The sequence below is a fragment of the Puntigrus tetrazona genome, chromosome 6 (genome assembly GCF_018831695.1).
Source record: "Puntigrus tetrazona isolate hp1 chromosome 6, ASM1883169v1, whole genome shotgun sequence".
In the NCBI taxonomy this organism is placed as follows: Eukaryota; Metazoa; Chordata; class Actinopteri; order Cypriniformes; family Cyprinidae; genus Puntigrus; species Puntigrus tetrazona.
Genome location: NC_056704.1, coordinates 20,431,463 through 20,454,350, shown reverse-complemented (window position 1 = coordinate 20,454,350; position 22,888 = coordinate 20,431,463). Strand labels below are relative to the sequence as shown.

Sequence of the window (22,888 nt, the reverse complement as noted above, 5' to 3'; positions counted from 1 at the left end):
TCACAGGAAAGTCATTGACTTGCAGTTAATTGTAAAGAAAGGCCTCAAACAGAGTATGTTCTTGAACTGACAAGTTGTTCCCTCAGTGCTGAGAGAAAAGAAATCAAGAATTCTGGAAGAATTATACTAATACAACAGCAAAGAATAAGTAGGTTGTACAGTAAGTCGCATCCCTCGGGCAGCCAGTTTTTACAGTGCTAAAGTGAAGCTTCTTTCATGTGTCATTTCAAAGAGGCCTCTATTGCTTCAAAGGCTTGCTTTGAGGGAATATTTCATTATTTGAATTCCCAGAGCTAAGGTTAACAGAACAATTAGACAACAAAACAGCAGCTTGATGAAGTAAATCAAGCCCGACACAGAGAAAGCATCAAATCCAACCCACGTTAAGGTAGACAGCTTAACTGAAAATAAAATAAATCCACTTCAATATTGACTGACTTGAGTAAAGCTGCTCAGGTCGAAAACTGTGATCTGCTGCTAACGCAAAGCAACACATCAGAGCTAACCCAGTCAAGTTGTCAAGTGTGTCAAATAACTGCATTCTGCAGGCTTTTTCACATTTGCAACAACACTTCTGAGCTACAAGAGAAGAATTAACCATTACGTTCAACAGCAAAGATTGTCATGGTGTTGAAATGGGAGGGTCGTTCTGTTTTCCTGTGATATTGTGCTGCGATGGCGAGCCACAGAGGAGCATTGCAATCTTCGGTTAACCACTGAACCTGGATCTTCCTTTAGAAGTGAGACTACCGCCTGCTGGCACTGTTTGTGGTAAAACCCATGTGAGCCCTATTTAGAGGTAGCTTACATACTGAAGAAATAAAAACCTATAACGTGTTGATACCATTCTCACAGGCTCCCTGTAAAATTTCAGCTTTTCCTGTTTTTTAATTCTTTCTCACTGCTTTTTCACAGTTTTTCTCAGCGTGTATTCGTGTGACAAAACAAGAGAGCCTAGAGGAACGCCCCAGAAACATCTGACACCGTTTCGCATGAATGGCAGGCAGGACTTTTTTGAAAATACTCTCGTAAAAGGAGAGGGTTTAAAAACCTGCAGCAGTGCGAGAGCTGAAAAATAGGTCATGTTGTAAGCGAGCTTCTCGCGGAGACCCTGAGCAATCACAGAATTATTCACAAGAAAGAGGATTCCAAGTGTGCTGCGGCTTCACTTGATGTCTGGAGCTCATAGCTGCTCTCGGAGGAGGAATGCTGTAAATTTTTGGCCATGATAACTGGTTACTTTAGAAGCACGGAATTACTTAATGGAAGGATTTCTCTGGAATACCCTCATCTGATGAGACCGAACTCTGCTTGCCGATAGACTCAGCAAATAACTGTACGTCTGTGTCACATGTTTTACAATCAAATTACGCTTTACAATCAAACACGCGGTTTAAGGCTATCTGATTTCAATGAAAATAAATAGCCTGTCTCTCATATTAGCAAGCCGAGATGGCTAAACCATCTGAATAAACAGAGATTATAGAGCATATGAAAAGTAGGGTCAAGAGCCAAAAATACACAAAAGATCATCTAATTATACAGGCAACTAGCCTAACCTCTAATTTAAATGTTTTCTAAAAGATACTATCTATCAAGATACTATCAATTATCTTATGCTATAATTATCAATTATCTTATATACTGTGCATCATTTTCTTGCCCTCCCCCCAAACTATTGCCATCTGAGTTTTGGGTCCATTTGTCTAAAAGGAGGAACTTGAAATAGAGTGTTATAGAGATTCCTAAAATGTTCTTTGTAATTAAATCTCACAAGACATGCCCTCAGTAGGTGTTGGTCTAGAACTGTGGTTCTCAAATTGTGGTCTCCAGAAACCCTGGAGGTCTGTACAAATCTGTCAGGTTCACCAAGACATTTATTAGATCAAACACACAGTAAAACTGTAATATTACGAAATAGAGTTTTAAAAAACTGTTTCCTATTTTTATACATTTATACATTTTAAAATGTTATTTATTTCTGTGCTGACAAAAATTTAATTTTCTTTACTGTCACTTCAATGCAACCTTGCTGAATAAGGTTTTTAATTAAAATAAATCTTTGACCAAGAACTTCTGAACAGTAGAGTTGGAAAAAGCACAAACACTTGGCTGAGTAATCAACTCATTTAATTAACTGATTGCGTAACATAATTTGTAATAACGTTTTTAATTGGCTTATTTAAAAATGTGACTCTGCACTTAGTCTCAGTTGGAGAACAGGCACAATCTCATTTCAATGAAATAAGAACAAAACAGCAGTCTGGAAAAATTACGGATAATTTCTACACCACTTAAAACTGCAGGTAATTTGTTCTGAAGTAGTCTGAATTTTCCTCCAGAATTGAAGAGCTATCTGATCCAGAATTTTTCAGAAAGCTCCCTAAATGTCTGCAGCATTTGAACACCCACCATTCAGAGTTCATTCAGTCTGTTCGTTTATTAAATAACATGGCTAATTTGATTACGCTTTCAGCTGCCATCAAGACTGAGTTCTGCTTAACACGTTTCACCATGCTGAAATCCATTCAACATTTTTTCACCAAAAATCTGCACAGAAGAAATGTTAAAAGGTCTGTAGAACCCATCTGGGAAGAATAAAATTGTTAGTCTCTCAGTCATCTGAATAGCACAAGAAGATTCTTCAGAAGTTTCTGAAGAAAATGTCAGTAGTGTTTTCTCATGCATATGCAAGAGTCCCACATTTAATGGTTTAGCACATTGCAATGCAGTTTCTAGGTTGTTCTAGCAAGCCACTTAAAAGAGTCAAATGATTCCACCCACAATAATATCATATCCTGCTCCCTAGATCAATAATGTTTTTCCTATTTTAAAGTCTTGCTTAGAAAAGCAGCAGCACAGTCTTAAAACAGTAAAGTTAGGCCAAGTTCTGTTGTGCTTATGAGAAACTTTTTTTAAATTACAGCATCATCTACCAAAACCATCACAGTCTCAACAAACTAAACTCTTTGGCGCATAATTTGCACAAGAATTCATTGAATTCACTTCTTTACAGTGGTGAATTGGAGACTCTGGCCCTTTTCAAGCAAAATAAATCAATACCAAATGGTTCCACCAAGTAATAAGCACTTAGAGTTTTACTGCAACACAATACCAATGACGTGGAATTTATATGACACTGAAAGCTCTCCGTTCTCTGGTCTTTGCATGTATAATGCACTTATATTCCCAGACAAGCCGGTCTTTGAGTCTCTGCTGCCTTCTAACCCTCACTGTCTCCAAATCATTCCACTAGTGGATTTGTGTATTATTAGATTTGATTAAAAAGTTTCTATCTTTTTATCGTGGGTGCTACTCATCCATAGATCCCTCAGTCTCTCGCTCATTACACACATTAATAATCCTCTTCAGATACACAGTGACTCAGATGCTGTTGTGTCAGTGAGACACTCTCTGCGGAAAAGGGCAAACACTAGCCTTGGACAAAGAGAGGAGTGAAATGTAGTCACAGGAAATATTTCAGATGATAGAAAAGGGTGTTGTTTACCGATTGTCGGTTTGACACTGTCTTCTAAAAAATCTGCATGATTCATTGGTACACTTATAAAACATTAAAATGATAGTTATACGAGTTCCTGTTTTCATGCTGAAGACAAAAGAAGATATTTTGAAAAATGTTGGTAACCAAGAAATGGCTGGTTGCCATTGACTTCCATAGTATTTTTTCTCAATACCATGATTGCCAATGGCTACAATCAACTTTTTGGTTACCAACATTGTTCAAAAATGTCTTCTTTCTTTTCTATGGTCTTCAAAGATTTCAGAGTATACTCAATCACAGATGATCACAGGTAAATGAGTCAGTCTTAGTAATATCTGTACTAAATTAAATAACTCTTATTTTGAAACAACTTTCTTTTTACACTGATATAGACCTCCAAGGGTATTTGATAATGCTAACAAACATACATATTGGAGGTGTTCTCCATCCAGTCAATTCCCAATAGATAAAATCAGGCTCCATAAATTTTTTGTCACTGAATATCCCATTTCACTTAGAAAGCTGATTTTCAGCACTTATTTAATTAAACATTTTGTATTGTCAATCTTGAATATCCCAGCATAGCATTACCAAAGTGTATCACATACTCACAGCATCATTTTGGTTTTAAATGTTATAAAGTCTTCTATAAGGTTAATACATTTCAAGAACATCTGACTCATAACCCGAGGGCACAGCCCATTTAAATAATTCATTTTAAGCAAAGACACCTTGGAAAATCTGTAATCCATATTATTCAGCAATTTTCCGCCAATGCATTATACATGTAGCTTGTAGCAAACAGTAGCTGAATCAGCATCTTTTCCAATCACTGCTTACTGCTTTCCAATAGGAGTCCAAACACAGAATGACAGTTAAGCAGGAGTCATTTTTGAGCAATATTTAAATCTTTGACATGTTTTTCTTTCCCTTCCCCGTTCCCTTTCTTTCTCTCTCGCTCCACCTCTCAGCACCACTTTTCTCCAGCCATCTGTACAGCAAGTCCACTGCAGCAGTTTTGCAGAATTCACACCAAAGGTTACATAACACACACCGCAGGCAATTAACTTCAAACTGAATCTGATAAACCCCCCCCCCCATCGGTTCTATTAATGCCCTATTCATTAATGACAGCAAACCTGACCTTATGAGCCCATTAGTTAACTTATTAACCCAATATAAGAAAAGGGGAGAACAGACGTATGGTGCAAGATATGGATCTTTTTTGTGGAAAAGGTCCAGCACTCTAGAGAACAGAACCATGGGTGACATTTGAGCCTTAAACCATCTTGGACTTCCTAGTCCATCATCAGCCTCTTAGAGTCACTTTAAAAGGCCACAGATTTATGTGTATATGTTTATAATGGACTGATATACATTATATTCGGCTGCCATGATGGCATTTATATGATGCCATTTGCCCCATAATGCCTTGGATCATTTATGTGGCATCATTCTTCAGAGCAAACAACCTTTGATGGGTGGTTATATGAGGGCAGACAGATAGATCATAACTATCGTGTCATGAAGAACAGAATCAGAATCACAAGTACAATGAAAAAAAAGCTAATATGAAAAAAAAATGAAAAAAAAAAGCTAATATGAAAAGATAATATGCTTTTTATGCTCACCATTATAATCACAGCATCACCAGTACTGTTGAACTGAATTCTATCTGAATAGAATTTAAAATATAAAATTTGTTTTTATGATGTCAAAGCTATATTTTCAGCACCATTACTCCAGTCTTGAGGGTCACATGATCCTTCGGTAACCACTCGATTTGAATTAAAAATATTTTGTAACATTATATATGATTTTACTTCCGTTATTGATCAATGCAATGCACCTCTGCTGAATATTTATTAATTTCTGTAAATAAATAAATCAATAATCTTACTAACACCAAACTCTTGAACAGTGTTTATCTAGAGAATATTGGATATTTTAAGGATGTACAGACATAAAAATTTTGGTTGATATCAATAATAAACCAATAATAATTTTGAGAACCGATAAATGTCTGACAATAAAATGAGCTTTTATATGAGCTTTATATATATAATTGGATATATTATTATAACAGTATATATTAATATATAATTATAATAAAATGAATCTTAATAATAATAAAATTACTTAATATAGTTAAAATCAGGCATCACAACATAATTACATAATTATAAACATAAAAATTAAAAATTCCTTCTCACTTAACTATTATGACTTTTGCTGGTTATTAATTATTTAGTAAGGTTGTTGATAAGTTTAGGTTTGATTAAAGGATCTAAAATGATCACACAGAATAAGGCATTAATTTGTGATAATAAGTTTATAGTGAGAATTGGTAAATTCTCACTTGGTAGTCTCACTTCTAAAATCCAGTTCATCAATGATTATATCAATATCACAGGAAAACAGAACGACCCTCCCATTTCAACACCATGACAAAAATGTTAAAAATGTTAAATGATTATATCTAGATAATAAATGAATAGATGGTGGAAAAAAATAAAATGTTGATCAAATGTGGTAAGTTATTTAAAAATGACCATCATCAGCAAAAGACAAACAAACACACAAACAATACACACTCAATTTTATAATTCCTCATCAAAGCCATTTAGTCTTTAGATTGCCTGTCCTGTTCAGAACATAAACGTGCGCAATTGTCTTCCTAACTCCGCAAGGAAAGTCTATTTAACATCTGCACTCCACGACTGATGCAGAGAGCCTGGGACATCAATTAACTGAAATTGGGTACATGAGACAATACTGCAGCAATATCGCAGTCCAGGAAGAGGATAATGTAATTCTGTCCATTTTATCCAAGCAGACACATCCAAAACACACACTAAATACATGAACACACACAGAAACACACACACACAAACACACCAGCTTCCCATCTATTTAACGCATTGATTTCTCCTCCCTAGCTGAAGTATTACAATCAGCATCCTGTGTCTATGTTATATGATCTGGCTTCTTTAGAGAACTCGAGACATGTCCCTTTTAGAGCTGGGCCTTCAATCACAGCTGTCTCCATGCCAGTCCCACTCACAGAGAAAAATGACTGTACGCTGTCTCTACGGCAACGCACAGGGTATTCTCCCGGGAAAAGGTCTGAGGAGAGATGGAGGGCACCGAGATGTTGACACGTGCACATTTACAAGGCAACATGACAAGACAATCATCTGAGCTCTTTTGTTCCTGACTACCTCCTATGTGGCATCAATTCATACAATCTAACTCATTTTATGCTGACTATAACGAATTTGAGAATTTTATTATTCAGTTAAACTTTAAAGGTGAAACAGAATGCATTGATATAGTATTTTAAATTGTTCTCTGATATCTAATTAGAAGGTACATGGCTTAAGTAAGGGCAAAAACTCTCCATAAGGGGTTTAACATGCCCGTTTACAACCATAGGATTTCTCTTTAGAATGCAATAGTCTGTTTTTACTTTATTTGGAAGGGTCATGAATAATAATGTTGAGCTCTTCTCTGATTGGCTGTTTCACAGTGTGGAATGTCATTTCCATGTACAAAACCGTTATTATTTAACTATACCATGGTAAATACAGTTATCCTTTCTATGGCACCTTTAACAACCAGATACATGGCACTTAAATAATTTTATAGCATGAGAACAGTCAACCAAAACAGGTTGTAAATACTGAATTACTCACATACGACATACGTTTTAATATCACTGAGATATTATTATATGTTTGTTTTTTTATTTGAACCAGATTTATTTTTAGATTTTCCATTTTCATGACTGTTTTTAACATTTGTGACATTTATTTCTAATATATGTGACTATATATAGCTTTTATTTTTATTGGTTTATTTTCAGTTTCAAACTGTATATAGACGTTTCTTTTTTATTTAAAGTAATAAAAATATTTTTAATGATTTTTAGTTTCATTAACTATAATAACCCTGATTCAGAGATACTAAACTACCTTGTCACGGAAAACAACAGATAAAATGTGAAAAAGACACATGATATACATATACAAATAGATATACATACATATGAGGAAAATTATGGTCCTAGTAACCATAAATACCTCTTTACTTTACTTTTGGTACCAATGTAAGAAAAGTGTTTCCAGTCATTTTCAACTGGTGGGTAGTGGACAACAGTGAGAAAAAAAGGTAAATAATAAAAAAAATAACTGAGATATTAATTCTTTTTAATAACTTTGTTGCAATTAATAATATTAAATATAAAATCAATGTATATCAAATCCAGTTATGCAAATGCTAACATGAACTGGTTGCCAGAACCAAAAAAAAGCTTACTCAGCGGAGATACTGGTTTAAATCATTCACTACAGTAAGTCTTGAACTAGGACTGAATGCATATGTGGAATGACATATGCTGCTAACAGGCAGTCTAGCACAGTGGGGCAATTTCACCACAATGGAATGATTCAGGATACGATTAACATGTTCTTCAGAATGCAGACTACCTCAGATATTCCAGAAAGCTGCACGGTAAAAATAGCCTTCTAGCTGCATCAGCCTGGCTTTATATTATCAACATTCCTGCAAAGAGGAACAGAGAGGTCGATTCACAAATTGCCTCACAAAATGAGCTTGACAAAAAATTCAGCAATGAACTTTAACTTAAACTAAAATGTGCTGCCACATTGGTCGATAGATACATTTAAAAACCAAATGCAGTCTAGTCAATAATGCTACTGAGAAGAAAGATGAAAGCTGTAATTAAAATGAGTATCAGCAACACTTAGGCATGTCGCAGTAATCAATATATAAATGTATCGTACAGTATATGTACATGCAATATGTTGCCCATTATATTTACAAAAAAAAACATTATAAAAAACACAATATCATAAAAAAGGTTTTTTGCATTCTCGTACATAACTTCTCGTACATAACGTGGTGTAGTCATGAGGTGCTAGTTCAAATTTTAAAAAATCTTTCTACAAAAAAGTTTAGGTATCTGTGCCTTTGAGCATACAGAGATCTGATCTAAACAGGGATTGTGTTTTTCAGCAATAGCGTTCAGATAAAAAAGCGAATAATCATGGAATAATCTCTTTCTACGGTTGTCTTTTTATTCTGCTTTTAAGAAAATGGGTTTTATTATTTCTTCACGTTTTTTAAGGTATCTAATACTTAATTTCCATGATCCACTTAATATTTTTCAGAATTAAATATTTGTTGTCAACTGTAGAGGCCTTCTTGCATTATTATGCTGCTCTATTGTGATTTAACATTCAGTGGCATAAAATGGTCTTAAAATGACAATAATACTGCTTATCACAATTATTTATGGACTAATATATCGCACAGCAAAAAGTTGTTATCGTGACAGGCCTAGCAACACTGGCATCACCTACTTTAAGTGCCATGACATGCAACTCTGTTTTAGTTGACATTAACGAGCTCCAATTAATGATGCATACGTGCTGCTTGCCATTCATCAAAACATTTTCTACATAGGCCTTATGAATTTCATAACACTCATAAAGTACTTCTATGGCAAATTTTTTGGGCCTGACAGCATGGATTTCTATTCTCTTCAGCAAAAACGCAGCTTTCTGCTCATTTTGTCTGAATCCCATATGATCATATTTTCCTCCACTGAACACTAATAGAAATTGAACTCAGGATTAAACACACTGAAATAAATAAAGCATTTCCTGCTGTTTACTGTAATTTATTAATTATGGCCACAATCAACGTACACTTGACAAATGAGCTCTACTATGTATATTGTCCATTAACCTTCTGGCATTATTTTTACTGTCACTTGGCTACTTTTTGCAGTACCAAAGCTTTTATTCAATAAAAAAACCTAAAAATGAAAGTACAGTGAGTTGTCACACAATATAAAAAAATACTCTGAGGCTCTACATAAGCTTTGCTCCGAGAACTTTCTCCAAGGTCATCTGCCTGTAACAATATGTTTTCTGTTAAACGGATTTCAACTGGAAGCTATAGATGGCCTTGAAGAAGACAGACAATCCCTGCAATTGGCTTTCTTCATTCTGAAGATCATCCAGACTGCAGTAAGTCAATAGTGTCGATAGAGTCAGTAGGTGTCTGAATAGTGAAGGTAAGTAGTCAGAAAGAAGCTCAGTCTGCCTTTAAGAAACCTTCTCTTTTTTTTTTGACACAGGAAAACCAACTAAACATCAGTTAAAGCGTAAAGGTGTTAAAACACATCCCTTAGCAGCAACCATGAGAAAAAAAAGCCCATAAAACCTCTGTAAGCAAGCAGGTTTAGATAAAGTCAAATGACACAACTGATAACTATGCTTATTTATTCAGTCGTATCTAGTCAGCTATAAACTAACACAATTTAAACAATTAGTATCTGAGTTCCATTCTACCCTTAGGCTGTCTAGAGCTTATCTGTGATCATTTGGAACCATGTTTTCTAGGGAACAATGTGATATAAAGGAGATACTGAGCCCCAGTCATTGCTGTGGTTTTAAAACACTGCCTGGCGCCAGGGACCCCTGCCAGAAACACAAACCACCTGCTCTCCCCTTTACTCAGATCACAGAAGAGGAAACCAAAAAAACCAAAAACAAAGCTCAGATCACATGACCAACACATATTACCACAATCAGTGGTTTAAAGGAGGAGTGAAGGAAGTAAATGAAAAAAAAACACTTGCACTTGGGTTTCTTGTCCTGAGACTTAAGCTTTATCAATGCAATTATGAAAAGAAGGCCTGAATATGGTCATGCCAGACTCAGACTCAGACAGCACACCCACAGACCACCCACAGTCTGCTCCCAACCATCTGATGCATGCTGAACACAAAAATGGAAAAACTGTCTGAAAATTTGCGGTTCCATTTTGGATTGCTTTATGTAACTTTTTGGAGTTGAAGTGTTTACAAGGTTAACACAATGTGCGAATCTTTGAAAGATACTAAGATTTGTTGGCACTAGGAAGGAAACTAAATTTCCACAACTAGAACTGCATAACTGCACGCTTTGATTCCTAAATTGCATTTTTAAATGAGCACTTTTGATGGAAAAGTCAACATAAATGTTGTGAAAAGACATTGTCGTGCAAACAGGACTGCAGCTTTTCCTTCCATACCACATTTATTACTGATATGAGATAAATTATGAAAGGCACCAAAACAAAAGCAAACCATGTTTTTTTTACGTACAGATTTAAAAAAAGATCCTAACTAAAACTACAAATTCTATTCAGAAACTTTCAGTATTTGATTTCAAACGTAGTGACTGAGACATGTGCAAAATAAAAAGCCACTACTAATAACGTCCTGTCCTGGAGTGTATTTGGGGGCATTTGGACTGACCGGCCCTGCTTCTGAAAGCTGGCAGACCCTCACTGCCAAACCCTGTTGCATTACATAACATGCCCCCTGTACAGACACTCTGATTATGACAAGACTGAAAAGGAGAGAAGACAAGCAGGAAACAGTCCTCATCCACCCTCCCTATCCTTTGCTCCTCTGCGTGAGGGGAAAGACTAAGTCTAATTCTACAGCTACAGCTATTTCTCCACTTGAAGCCTCTCTATTTAAATGCAAATAAAGCTGTGTGGCAGCTGAACAGCTTGGACAGAGGTGAGGTGCACAGCCCCCTGGTCCTTCTGGAGCCCTTAACCCGGCACTTATCTGCTGGGTGTTAATACTGTTCATTCTTAAGCAACCAGATGATCAGATATTAAGGATCAAAAAAAAACTTGTGAGCAGTTAATCCATAATGTGCACATCTCTTTTTTTATCCATATCAAGAGTAGGTTAGCTAGAATTATATGCATTGGCAAAATGTATACATTAGGTCCCCAAAATTGTCACCACTTCCCTTCTCAACATTTTAATAATATATTTTGTCTTCGCTAGGTCATTTTAATGACTCCTGCATTGTGACAAATGAATTTTGAAGTACAAATATCCCAAAGGTCCTCAATTCAAATGACACAAAAGCTGTGATGAATAGTAATTGTAAAATAAAAACTTCTAATTTATTTTGTGTGTCGACTACCCATATATAATAAGAATACAATTAAATAAATAGGTCTGTAAAGCATTTATACTTATTTATTTATACTTTTATTATTAAATACACAAATATTATTTTAAAAATAGATGAGAAATATCATATTAAATAATAGAACTGTAGTAGCAGCTATTTAAAAAAAAAAAGTTATTTTCAAAAATAAATAAATACATGGTTAGTGTTGTTTTTGTCCAGCGGACATCCTTGCACAAGGCTTTGATTGAATATTAGTTGCTATGGCAATAGTCACTGTCTGCATGCACTGAGAGCGAATGGGAAGGGCATCCTATGAATCACATAACTGTGCGGCACTAAGCAGCCCTGCACAAACTATTGAGTGGTGTGTTCGTCTGTAAGTGTGTTTGTGTGTGGTAGGACCATGAATCACCGCCGGCCATTCGGCCTGGACCACATTAACCTGTCATTTACATTCCTGCTGTGTGATGTATGGTCAAATGGGGTCTACGACTAAGCTTCGGAGCAGGTAGACCAATTTACAAGCCTCATATCATGAAAAGAATTTAAAACAAACGGGAAAGAAAAAAAGACACTCAGGCACAGATGTTACCCAGTTGTGTTACAATAACAAGACTAGGTGTACTAGTTTTTCTTGCATTTAACAATCCGCTTTAAAACACTGTCACCACAGTCATACCAATCAAAGAAACTTTTAGTCAGTCTTTGACATCCTGCATCCTGCCATAACAAATCACACATGGCTTGTTAAGAGCAAACTGTCAACTAGCAAATCAACAACATGCATTTTTAAATCCAGAAGAAATCTAACACCTGAGAAAGTTGAAGGACGAATCTTTCTTTTTGTTTCCTTAATAATGAGGATACAAGCGAGTAACTTAGGTGAAGATGAAACTGTTTGATCAAGTTAAACCAGTTTTTTTTTTGTTGTTAAACCCATTTTCCTTCAAACTGAGCTCTTTTGAATGTCTAGAACACAAAGAAGTCTGAGACCTCAGACAAAGAGCTAAACAATAAACAAAAAACTGGTAGAACTTGTTGCATAGAATTTTCCGCATTCACAGAAACCAGCTTTATTACATTTCAGGATATAGTTTTCTTACATAATTAAATTTCATAATATAGTTTTAATAAAGTGTCTTTACTTATCGATAAATGCAAGGGTGAAATATATATATATATATATATATATATTATTAGAATTATAATTGGCTACAGTATGACTGAAAAACTGTGCTGTGTAAAAACATGAAACATTTCTACAGTACAGTAAACACTGTATATTTAGAATTATTATAACATTTTTACTTTTCACTAATTTTATATCTAGCTTTAAAAAGCACTCAAAGTAAATTTCCTGACAGATTTTACAAGGAACAAAATAGTCAAAACTGTCATTCCAAACCAGTTTATCTTTCTATGTATTACAAAAGTAATTGTTGAGAAAAATGTCCAAGCTGCTCTTTTTCATACAGTAAAATAGGCAATAATCAGGGACTGTTAACTTGTGCACATTGGTCCTTTGTGGTCACCAGATGCGTGAGAACCAATAGCATTTGAAGTCACGGCTGCTGAATCTGGCGTGAAGCATCTCAAGGCTCCAATTGTCTGCAAACATGAATGTGATTTTAGGATGAAAGATTTTCAGCAAATACATTCTGCACAGAAAGCTCTTATATGGTTTTGACTTAGATTATAGTGTATGATGGCTATTGACTATTTTCCTGCTTTTTCTCCACTTTTTGTCCATTTTGGGGCTTAGAAGTACAAATCACCATCCACTTTCCAAGGACAGCTAGTACCTCAGACATTTTGTCCCATCATCTCTTTGTGAAGAAAAAAAATCATGCAGAGTTGGAACAACAGCCTAAAATGACGGGGGAAAAATTTTAATTTTGTTATTGTACCACATTGTACCACAATGAGTTTTACGTTTTTCTTCAAAGAGCTTTGTCAACACGGATATTAATAATATTAATATTAGATCTATTAAACTTATGATAGTGTGATCTTTGTTCTGGAAGATTGAAATAATTTGATTGTCGAATACATGTAAATAGCACATTTAGCGTATTTGCCTTTGACCCTCTTCTGTACTGATCTTGACAGCTTGAAAGGCTCCTGTGAATTTCAAAACATTAATTATGCAATTTGCATGTGTCAGGGGCGCAATGCTTCTGTTTAATTAAGCAAGGTTCCACGTGGAAAACATGCATGAGCAGGGAGTAGGCGGGTTTATGCTAATTTACTCTCAGCTGCTCATAAGGATTGTTTATCATCTTAACAGGGGATTTCACCAGCATGCATATTATGCTAGTTTTTTGCGCAGTGATTGGTTTGCAGAGGTCGGGTCTCTTTAGGGCCGTTTCAGGAAGCTCGTAATGAAATGCAGATTTAAATCGCTTCTGTCACAGTGTGAGTTATTGCTACCTGGCTGGATTCATACTCTAGAGACGGAAGTTATCAGGATGATTTGGTGATTACAGTTCTGTTATTCGCATGGTGATTTGACGGTGTAGTATGCATTGATGAGGAGCATAATTGGACTGAATATCATTACCAAAATGACATCATGAAAGTACACTGAAATGGGTCGTAAGTATTTGCATCCCTTGGGGTTACATAGGTTTCTCTCAAAAGGTTTGTTGCAAACAATTCCTGTTTGAATTTATATGTGATAAATTTCAGCCTTATTCGCCAATTAAAAAATATCATATGATTATAATACATTTTATATATTTTAAAATGCTAGTTATTTCAGTAATAACAAAGCTGAATTGTCAGCAGCCATTAATACGCAATCATTTTAATATGCTGATTTGGTGCTTAATTATTCCTAGAATGATTTGACACTAACAAAGGCTGGCTCATTGTAGTAATCTTTTAGAAGAATCTCCAACAAAGTTCTTTTTTACTCATTCACTTTTTTTGCTTTACCCTTCATCTTTTCAATCTTCACTCTTACATAATTCATTGTCACTTCAATTATTCAGAATATTTTTAAAAGTTGCTTAGCTGTTCCCAACCTCATTTTCGTACATTATGTACGTGAAATGTTCTGTGATGATTATATATGCGGCCCTTCACCAGCTCACGTCTGTGAATTTCCACTTAAACGTGTTTTACTTCACCACCATTCTCTAGGGTTTGCATCAACAGAGAGGTGCCAGACAGTGGGGCAGTTAGTGTTAATGGCTCCAGAGCTGTTGAAAAATGGCGCCATCTGAATATGTCACTATTGTTTCGTATTTTGTTTTATTAGTGAAAATAACGATTTAAAAGTGGATATATGGAAATTTATAATCTCATTTGCACCACTTTACTGACTGTTACAAAGAAATGTATCAATATAACAAAAGCAAGCTGACCACTTCAAGATTATACTGCTGTTGTTTTTATCCATTCAATCTGCTATGGCAAATTGCTGTGGTTACAGGAAATCAAAGGGTTGCAGCTATAGCTAACAGAGCCCCAACGTGAGTCTGTGTCATGGGAGTCCATCTGGCAATAACAAGCCACTCTGTGTCATTCGTAGCTCGCTGCTCAAAAGGCTAATGATTGAAGATAAAGCTCATTACTATTCCAGACTACATCGTCCTTTGTGTAACCACCAGAACTAGACTTGACAAAGACTGACTATGGTCTGTGACCTTCTGAATTTTAAGATCACCAAACTACATATGCTAAACCGACAGTACCAAACCAATACATGCAATAAAAGAAAATACTTCATGAGAAATCAAATGGAGCATTTTGTGGATGATAATAATAATAGCAGTAATGTTAAAAAATTATAATATAATACATTTTTTTTTTTAAATTAGATATTAACAATTATTTAATAAAAATATATAACATGTATTCTGTTATATTTTATTCATAATTATAATTATTATAATAGCTACTACTGAATTAAAATATATTACTACAACTAATGTTAGCAAGTACAGCTGGATTTATACATATTCTCACATTTTTTTTATTCTTTGGTACAATTTATTTTCAGACGGGAAGGTCTGGTCCACATTTTAATGTCAATGGCATTTGTTGAAAAAGAGAGCGGCAGTATTATAGATCACAACAGTTATGTAAATCCAAAGTTTGGGACGGGCCCCTCTGAGCTTTAGAGCCATGTGGCCTTCTGAAACACTGAAGGGCAAGACTCTCTTTTAACAAAAGCTACTCAAGCAAGAATCACATCAGAGACGTTTAGTGTGAAGGGTTCCTTGAGTAGAGGAACAGACTTTGTAAATCCCACCAGATTCAGTGTGCATCACATTACACTTAATCCCTGCAATTCTGGACGGCCAGTTTTAAATGCTTGATATTAATATAGCAAACTGAGAGAAATTACCTAACCCTGCTCTGCTGCATAAGCAAACTCATTTTAAATGGACGAGACTGGTAAAGCGTTCGTACTATTAACCATTAATAATTAATGACTATTCTCAGTTATTATTCACCCTTTCTCTGGGGTTTACAAATAATCCAGGCATTCATTTCAATGGACAGAGTCCTTTGAACCTTCACCGTCATTGTCGAGTAGCCAATCAATGAACTGCTTCTGCAACGCCCTTTCAGACTAAGTTAGTTTCTAAACATCGAAAACTCAGTCTGACAAACAACAAACACGCACTACAGACACTTTGTGGATGGACACAATTAGTCAAACACCAACTGTTATTCAAGTCCACTGATAGGGAAAGTAACAATATATAACATCTGTTCATCAACAATAGTATCGTCTAAAACATCCTCACTTGATCATTATTTGTCTTTAAATACACACTGGCTATATATGTATATTTGTTTATTTCCCTTTAATACAAGATCTGGAAAAAAAATGTCCAGTAAACTGTAAACAAAGAGAAGAATTAACCAAGCTTGCCTTGAAGTTCCACCCATCTGTTCAGAGAGCATGACACTACAATACACCATTCTACCCAGCAACAAAAATCCTTACCCAAGCTTCTCGTTTCCACCAAAGCACAATATGTGCGCACAAACACTTAATGTGCAAACCATTAATAGCTGGAATTTATGTGCAACGGTGGTGCATGAGTCACTGCAATAAAACAAACCGAAAAATATATCAAACCATTCCTGTGGCTGCGCGACACCCTGTGTCAACAGAATCAAAGTTACTAATGTTGTTGTTGTTGGACACATTTTTGACATGAGGAAGGGACAGATGGCTACAAAGCAGCAAGGACATCCCACCCAACTATTGCACAATGCAACTTCAGCCAAACAAACATGAAATCAAAGACTGGGGTAACACCTGGCAGCAAGAAGCCAGAATGAGACGCAATCAGGTTTTGATGCACAAATGCCAAACAGACAAGTGTCTACGCCAACTGTTACTAGTAACATTATTAATCTCATGTACGTAATGACTAGTTAGAATGGCTACTTTAGAGTAAAAACAATGCTATGATATTTGCTATGAATGGAAATCACACTAGAGTCTAACAGATGTGTAATAAATATGTACTAGCAAAATCAGTACAAAATCAGTACCAGCATGACAACAAAACAACTAGAAAAGCATACAGTACTAGTTAAAAGTGAATAGTTTATGCCAGAAGCAAAGATGCAAAAATGTGCTACCAGTAACAATGGAGTAGTTACATATCACTGTTGGGATAGTTATGTCTAATAGCTAAAGAATAAGCTACTAGTATGTAATGAATAAAGTACTAACTGTGGAAAGTATCATATAATGAATAAGTAAAGGTTTAATAAAAATAAAGGCTTACTAGTTAAATTAAAGACATGGATGAGTACTGGAGACATACAATAGCTACTAATTGTAATAAATAAACGTTACAGCGACGTAACGTTGCACACAATCGTGAAAAGCTAAGTATCTTTGTTTATTTAGAGAAGCAGGTTATGAATCAGATCAATATAAACGTGCAAGTATCTCGCTACAGGCCAAGTGAAATGATGTTCGTGTAAACTCCTCCGATCGATTCATATAACAGGCAAGCATACTAACCTTTCACTTGCGTTTCATACTCCGCAATGATCTCCTTGTCCTTCTTGATCTTCGTCTGCGATGACATTTTTCTTGAGGTATAAATGTAGAATCCAGTGATATGTTGAGCTCTGCGCGCGAGCTCCCGACTCTCACAGTTTGCAGCTTTTTCCCCCCCTTCTTCCTCACCACCAGTACCTATCAAAAGTGTCCTTCAATTTACATCTGCTGGTAATCCAGATACTTTCCCCCTTTCGGAAAGAAGCGGCACAAGGGCAGCTGGAAGCACCCCGGGCACACCTGCGCTTTCTCGGATCCTAACCCTCGCGTTCAGAAGAGCTGCTGTGCTCGGGGAGAGGCTGCTCCTCCTTGCTCAAGATCTGCCATCTGAAGTGAATGAAGAAAAAATACAATTCCTGCCTACAAGAAGAGGTTTCGGTATGAGCGATGCGGCGTTGCGTCTGTGCCCATGCCGTTTATGTAGTCCTCAGGTCCGCGTGCTCTGGAACGAGGAGTTGGGAGATGGCATAATCTGAGCTTGATTGGGCTCCGTTGCATTACAATCTCAGCGGCGAAACGAAGAACAGAATAGCGCCCGAGCGTCGTATGAGACTCCTCCTATTGTCGAATTCACTCCCTCGACCAATCCGATCAGTTCCATATGCACCCCTCCCAGGGCACACACACAAACACACACTCTCTCACACAGGGCGTTTCGTTTACACTTCCATTCTTTAAAGCCAATGTGTTTAGCTCAAGGTATCATTTTCCTCGGAGGTATCAAAGTGTTTGTTTTTTTGTCCCATTTCTCATAGCTATTAACTATATGGTACAGCCTGCTGCAGAGAATAGATTACATAAGGCTGTGAGAACCCAGACCATCACTTGACAACAGTTACCTTCTAGCGTACATGCATCACTGCCACAAATATCTCTTACTGCAAAATAAACCACCTCGAGGTGATCACAGTGATCTCGTATGGCCCTGAGGGATTTATCAGAGGGAATAATCAGACTTTATATTAATCTCATTACTTACCAAACAAACAAATACGCAGACATAAGAATTTGGGTAAAAAAAAAAAAAAAAAAAAAAGTCAAATTGTTTTATTACACGAGAGGAATGAAGAGTACATTTTTTTAAATAGACCGGCTAACTGTATTTTACCCTACTTATACAGTAAGAAAAAATCGAATGCATTGGCACATACCGGTATGACTTTGTTTACGTTTAACGTGACCACAACCACACAGGAAACAGTTTCTGGATGGTGGTCATTCAGAAATGTAATTTGAATACTGCAACCCACCGATCAAAATGCATCGTAATGAGACGCATCACAAAAACACAAAAGAAAGAAGGATATATTAGTCGGTCTCTAGGTCACTATCACAACAACACTTGTCAGTTTAGTCGTGAAAGGTGGTTAATAGGGTGGCAATTACCTGGAAAATTGTGAATAGAGGCTCTAAACCACGTCAATCTAAGGATAAATAACTGGTGGTTGCATACGATCTTGTTTTAAAGGAGACAAAAAACAGCACAGATGTTCACTTCACACTCAAGGATTTCTCTTTTAAGTCTGTGGGTGTTTTGTAATTAGTTTGATTTGCATAATACGGCAGGACGTGTCAAAATGAGTATTAATTTAACATCTGATTTCTTTTGCATCCAAGTGCTCGATGTGGATTTTGGCCGAAACCGATGAGCGTGACACGAGCTCTGTTCATTCAGAGATGCTTCAAAGATTTGATGTTCTGAGAACCGAGATGGTGGTCTGACAGTTCCTGTCAGCAAGGTGTTTAAACCTGTGGTTTTAGAGACCCACATCATAGCTCTGTCATCGTGTCATTTTATCTGCAATCTTGCAGTGCAGAAGAACAGCTCTTAGTGAAATGGTCCGTGGTCTGAGTGACACTGCAAAACACTATGTGATGTGAGATTAGAATTCAATGAGAAAATCAATAGCTAAATAGGCATCCAAGCTTACATTAACGCAGCATTCTCACTAAAACGCATAGTGAGAAATACACACAGGACCTATGCCTCACCTACTATGGTGTCGTTTCTTTCAGAAATAGCACAGTGTCTGCAGTGTGCTGCACTACTCCTTGGTAATTATAGATGTGGGTTGTGCATGTCACTATTATACCATCAATACTGACCTGCTGTATCTATTCCACAAAAGCCAAAAAAAGTTAAGTGTTTCTGTGGCCTACTGACATGAGAGACTTTTAATATACAGGACACCTGACCTTTTCAAAGCGCACCTTCACAAGTTTACCTCAGGAATTTATAATGGGATGGACAAACAGAGGGGTGGGAGGATTACACTTCTGATGTGAAAACAGAATTTTTATGATTGTGATACCCCCCCTTTATGTTGGACAAGACATCAGACAGATGCTGCGTTTCATTTGAAAATGAAAATGTGGTTGACGTCAGTATTTGACGTCAATTTGGTGTTAACTTAACGTTGGGTTTTGGTTATGCAACCTAAAAACAGCAAATATCGTTATTGGACATCAATGTAACGTCGTCATTAGACGTTGAATTTATGTTAAATCTTGGTCACCTGGCGTTGCAAACAAAATGTAACCAAATATCAACGTTTTATTACGTTGTGTGCCTGCTGGGATGTAACGATAGCTAGCTAGCTAGATGGATAGATAGACAGACAGATTAAACAGAATAACAGAACGATAGATAGATAGATAGATAGATAGATAGATAGATAGATAGATAGATAGATAGATAGATAGATAGATAGATAGATAGATAGATAGATTGATTTAGCAAAGTGAAGGAAGCAGAGGAATATTTTATAGAACATGATCAGCTATATTGGGTTAATGAAGATCCCTTCAGAGGCTAAAGAATGTATTGTACAGTTTTTTTTTTCTTGGCAAAAAAATTTGCAAGCAATTTACCAAGCTCTGTGCCCCTCCTTTCGCTTCTTCACTTCTAGGCATCTCAGGGGGCAGCAGCCTGGGAAACTATGACTTCAGTGTTTTTGAGGGACAAAGCAGCATTGTGAGGTTCTTCTCAGTATTTCAGCTTGAAGAATTACGGATTGAGAAAGAGAGCTTCCTCCGGGAGGCTCAAAACACCAGAATGAGTCACTGCTGAGAATATATGTGCCATAGAGGACTCTGTCTGGACCACTGCCAGGGTATTAGAGCCCTGAAGATGAATGGAAGTTGAGAAGCTGAAAAATGTTGTATGTTCAGTTTTATATTGTATGTCATTTACATGACCATTATCTGATGCTACATACATTTATCTTGTGGAAATGAAGAGGATTAAGATCAAATCTTACCTTCAGCTGCTCATAATCACTGAAATACATTCTCAGTAAAAACAAGATAAAATCCTACATAAATGTTGCTATATATAATCACAGCCACAGCCAAAGTGCAATGCCTAGAGCAGGTTAGAAATCCTAAATATTTTCTGCATATATGTCCTATTCTTTTATCATCCACATCTGGCACAGCTGCAGTGGGTTATAGCTGCCATTGTGCAATAAATACAGGTGACATTATTTCTGTCATATTTGCAATAGAAGAAAATATTATACAGTTTAAAATAAAAATACTTTTTTTTTTTATAAAAATAAAAATATATATAGCCACTTGTTTTCTTAGGAGGAGACATGGCATTTGGAAATGTCTTTGGCCAATTTCAGACTCTCATTTTTCAAACTCCACTACATTTTCTAAAGCTCTAAAGCTGCATTTTGGATTTTATCTGGATGTAGTTAGCATAATGTTTTATATGCATAACATTTAAAATGTTGCCTTGGTTTATATAAAAATCCTTTAATTTTGTAAACAACATGTCTTTATAATACCACCTCACAGTATAAATTGGTCTTTAATGCATGAAAAGAAAAAAGTACCTTTATATTTTAGAAAGAGGGTCTCTCGCAAGAAAACTATTATTTCAGAAAAATTAAAAACATTAAAAACAACAACAACAAAAACCAGCTTTAAACATTTTTGCACTATCCGCAGTGGTTAAGGCTAAGATGATTACGATAGGTCTGAGTTGAACTGTAGAATATCACAGGCTATGAAACCAGTGCAGTCTTACTTTTCCTGGCAGGCATTACAAGTTTCCCTTAATTACACACACACTGTGAGCTATTATCACAGATTTGCTTCAAGGGGCACACAAAAAAAGGTCTAAAAAGTTTTTTATTTTAATACTTTGAAAGATTTTCTTCCTGTAATATTATACTTCAGCTCCTTTATGGCCCTCTGTCCTTTTCTGTCCTCTTTCTTTCACTTCTACAATTCTCTCAATCCCATTTTTATTGTCTCATGCCTCTTTGTTCACATAAGGAGAGGAGGAAACACAGGAGGAAACACAGGACTTACAGTTTAAACCATGTGTAGTGCTGCTCACAAATAGACCGAGGCTACACACACTGCAACCCCTGCAGCACCCAATAACAATCAGTCCCATCTGGCTGACAGCACCAGTCCTCCATCCCCCAATCCAGTCCTCTAGTCCCTCCACACGTGATCTCTGCAGCTCTCTGTTCTCTAACTTAGACTGCAGACAACAAGTCCTTTCAAAACTTCTGTCTTTGAAGTTAGTGTTGTCACAATACTGGACCATATGCATAGGCTAAAATTTGAGCTTTAAGATATACACAAACAATTTACTATTAGCCGCATAATACAGCTGTTATCTGGAAGTTATTATGACAGTTATTTAAATTAATCAGAAAAGGATGCACATTCGTGGCAAAGATTCTAGTAATTCAAAAATCATGTTATTCCATCAGTATTTTTTGCTTGGTTTTTGTTTTTGCCATATTACACAAAAAATCGAGGGAGATCTTTAGACCTGTTGTACATTAACATTTAGTTTGAGTTAAATTACGTTTATGATATAATGTAATTAAAACGTAATGTTTAGCACCTTTTAACGTGTATTAATGCAATTGCGCTCTCTAGTGGCCGTTTCAGATCACACAGTTGGGGGTAAAGCGTGAATTTCTAACCAGTTTAACATATTTAACTACAAAGTGTAGCATAAAAATAATAGACAAAACAAAACATGGCGTTTTCATTGAAGAAAAGGTTTGTTAATGTCGTTTGGTTTCCGCGTTTTTCTATTGTGGCTTTTATTTTGAAATCTGTAAGAACGTTATGACAGGAAGTCCGCTTTATGAATACGAATCGGTTCATTTGAACAGTTCGTTTCAAAGCACTAGTTCAAGAAATGATTCGTGTATATTTTTACGTCACTGCAGTGGAACCTGACATCCATTCCGATCAAGTTGTTTTTAGCAACACAATGTTGTTCTTTAATGTATTTTTTCGTCCCATCAAACAAATATTGCTTGTCTACTTTAAATGCCCTTGCTATCAGCCCGCTGC

The 22,888-nt window shown here is 36.1% G+C and overlaps 1 protein-coding gene across 1 annotated transcript in view; it reads right to left on the bottom strand.

The window, feature by feature from the left end:
• Nucleotides 1–18,085, bottom strand: part of srgap3 (SLIT-ROBO Rho GTPase activating protein 3) — a 128,835-nt gene extending 110,750 nt beyond the window's left edge. The window contains exon 1 of the mRNA XM_043241662.1: nucleotides 17,516–18,085. Within this exon, the coding sequence (XP_043097597.1) occupies nucleotides 17,516–17,582 (67 nt within the window). The 5' untranslated portion in view covers nucleotides 17,583–18,085. The remainder of the gene's footprint in view (nucleotides 1–17,515) is intronic.
• Between the last annotated feature and the right edge of the window lie 4,803 nt (nucleotides 18,086–22,888).